Here is a 2,108-nt window from a genome sequence, read left to right as displayed (position 1 = left end):
TGGCCAAGAGCTGAGTCATCCCTCCAGCGCGGAGGAGATCCCCCAAGGCCCCTCGGTTGCTGTTAAAAGGCAGTAGCAAGAGCGAGAGGCTGCGAAATGGCTCCACCGAGAGCTCGGCTTCTTAGGCGGCCTCGGCCTCCGAGGAAGCAGGGATGTTCGTCTCAGAGCACGAATTTCGCAGACATCTGGAGCCTGTGGCTTATTTCTCAATGGTTCCTTGGCCGTATTTCTCCTCCGTTTCGGAGATAAAGGCGGCGAGGGCGACCCCGTGGAGCGGGAGCCGCGGTGCTGGCCACCCTCCAGCCAGCCCGGCCAGAGGAAACCGCGGCCCCGCTCTGTGCCGCCGCCAAAGCAAATAGAAATGGGGCGTTAAACAATGCCGGGCGCTAACTGGGGGAGATGTTGGCCGCCGGCGTCGCTGCTGCGGATGGGCTCCTCGTCTCCAGGAGAGTTTCCAGTGGCATCTCTGCCTCCTCTCTCCCGTGCCCAGCCAAAACCCTCCTGTTGGGCAGCCTGAAGGCTTCATCCACCCTCCTCCTCCTCCTATCCAGCCCCTCCGGGGAGGCAGGGCCATCCTGCACACCTTGGGAGTGCTGGGGCCAGGGCAGGGACTTGCTGGGTGCTGAGGGAGGAGAGAGGCATGAAGGGTAAGGAAGAGGAGATGCCCAGCTTGCAGCAGCCCTCCTGCTTCACCGTGGGCTTGCTGGAAGGATTTGGCTTAGTCATTCATCCCTTCCCTTGCTGGTAGGCTGAGCCACTGCTGAAAATATCCTGGAAGGCTCCCAAGCGGCACAGAAGGCAAGAAAATGAGAAACACATGAAGGAAGGGATGGGAAAGGAAGGGAAGGGGAGCGGGTGCTCTCGGCGTCCAGAGTGGGGTTTGGGGTGGGTGGCCCTGGCTGCCCGCCTCCCTGCTGGGGCCAGAGCAGGGACACCCCATCACAGCCATCCCGGCAGCGCCTTTGGGGAGGGGGCTGCGCCCTTGGTGGGTGCTGGGGTGATGCTGATGCTCCGCAGCGGTGTCTGTCCCCGAGCAGTGGCCTTGGCGGGGCTGGGGACGCTGCCCTTCCCGCAGGCGCTTCAGGGCGCGCTCGTAGGAAATTGCTCACCCCGAGAAAATGCGTTCCCGGCAGCTCCACATCCTTTTGGCCTTTGGGAAGGGCTGCTGCCCTGACCTTTTGGCCAGCACACGAGAAGCCCAGCGGCACTCCGGCCACTCGCCGCGGGGCTTTGGCCGGTCTTTTAGCACTTCGCTTTTAGCATTTGCGTAGGCTCCCAAGGCGTGAGGTTGGTGCCTTGCTGCAGGCTGTGGTTGTGTCCGGCGGGTCGGGATCTGCACAGCTTCTGTCGGCTGCTGCCATCTCGTGTTGCTCCATAAATCAGTCCCCAGATGGGGCCTGGCCACTGGACTTGCCATGGGGTTATGGTGGGCTGGCATGTCCCCGCTGATGCTGGGTTTGCTTTCCTGCCCGCTCGGAGCTGAGCATGCCGGAATTTGGGGCGAGGGGCCGGGGGACATGTGCTGGCCCCTTCACTGCCCGCTGCCTCTTTGAGCCAGGGGCCAAAACCATGTGAGCTGCAACCTGAGACCTGCCGAAGCCCTTGGAGAAATTCCTTTCCGGTATGGTCACTGCAGCGGGGCAGGAGGAGAGGTCCTGAGTGCCCCTGGGCGTCCCCTGGGCTTTGCCATCTGTCCACCTGGCGTGCAGAGGTGCAGCTCAGCGTCTCGGCAGGGGCCGTGCTGGGTCCCCATCACCCCTGGACTATGGCATCCCCCCCGTGTACTCCAGCCCCGGAGCATCCCTCCAGCCTTCCCCCAGCTGCCGGAGAAGGGGTTGGGATGCTGAGGGATACCTGGAGGAAGGGCTCCCGGTCCTGGACGGGGCGGGCTGGGATCCCATGTCCCCGCTGAGCCCCCCTAACCCCCCCCTTTCCTCCCTGCCCAGGTCCCTCCCGCCGCGCCAGCCTCTCTGAGAAGGAGCTGAAGGAGGCGAAGGCGCGGAGCCGGAGGATTGCGGCGCAGCTCACCACGGTGCCTGGCCCCAGCTCCAAGGGCGTCCTGCTCTTCAACCGCCGCAAGCAGCGCGCTGCCGGGCCCCCCGCGGGCG

At 64.6% G+C, this 2,108-nt stretch overlaps 1 protein-coding gene across 1 annotated transcript in view; it reads left to right on the top strand.

The window, feature by feature from the left end:
* SYNPO (synaptopodin) overlaps positions 1 to 2,108 on the top strand; it is a 21,397-nt gene that overhangs the window by 9,492 nt on the left and 9,797 nt on the right. The window contains exon 3 of the mRNA XM_009322746.1: positions 1,947 to 2,089. Within this exon, the coding sequence (XP_009321021.1) occupies positions 1,947 to 2,089 (143 nt within the window). The remainder of the gene's footprint in view (positions 1 to 1,946; positions 2,090 to 2,108) is intronic.

The sequence above is a fragment of the Pygoscelis adeliae genome, unplaced genomic scaffold (genome assembly GCF_000699105.1).
Source record: "Pygoscelis adeliae isolate BGI_AS28 unplaced genomic scaffold, ASM69910v1 Scaffold34, whole genome shotgun sequence".
In the NCBI taxonomy this organism is placed as follows: Eukaryota; Metazoa; Chordata; class Aves; order Sphenisciformes; family Spheniscidae; genus Pygoscelis; species Pygoscelis adeliae.
Note: the sequence above shows the minus strand (reverse complement) of the source record. Positions and strands in the feature narration are given on the sequence as shown.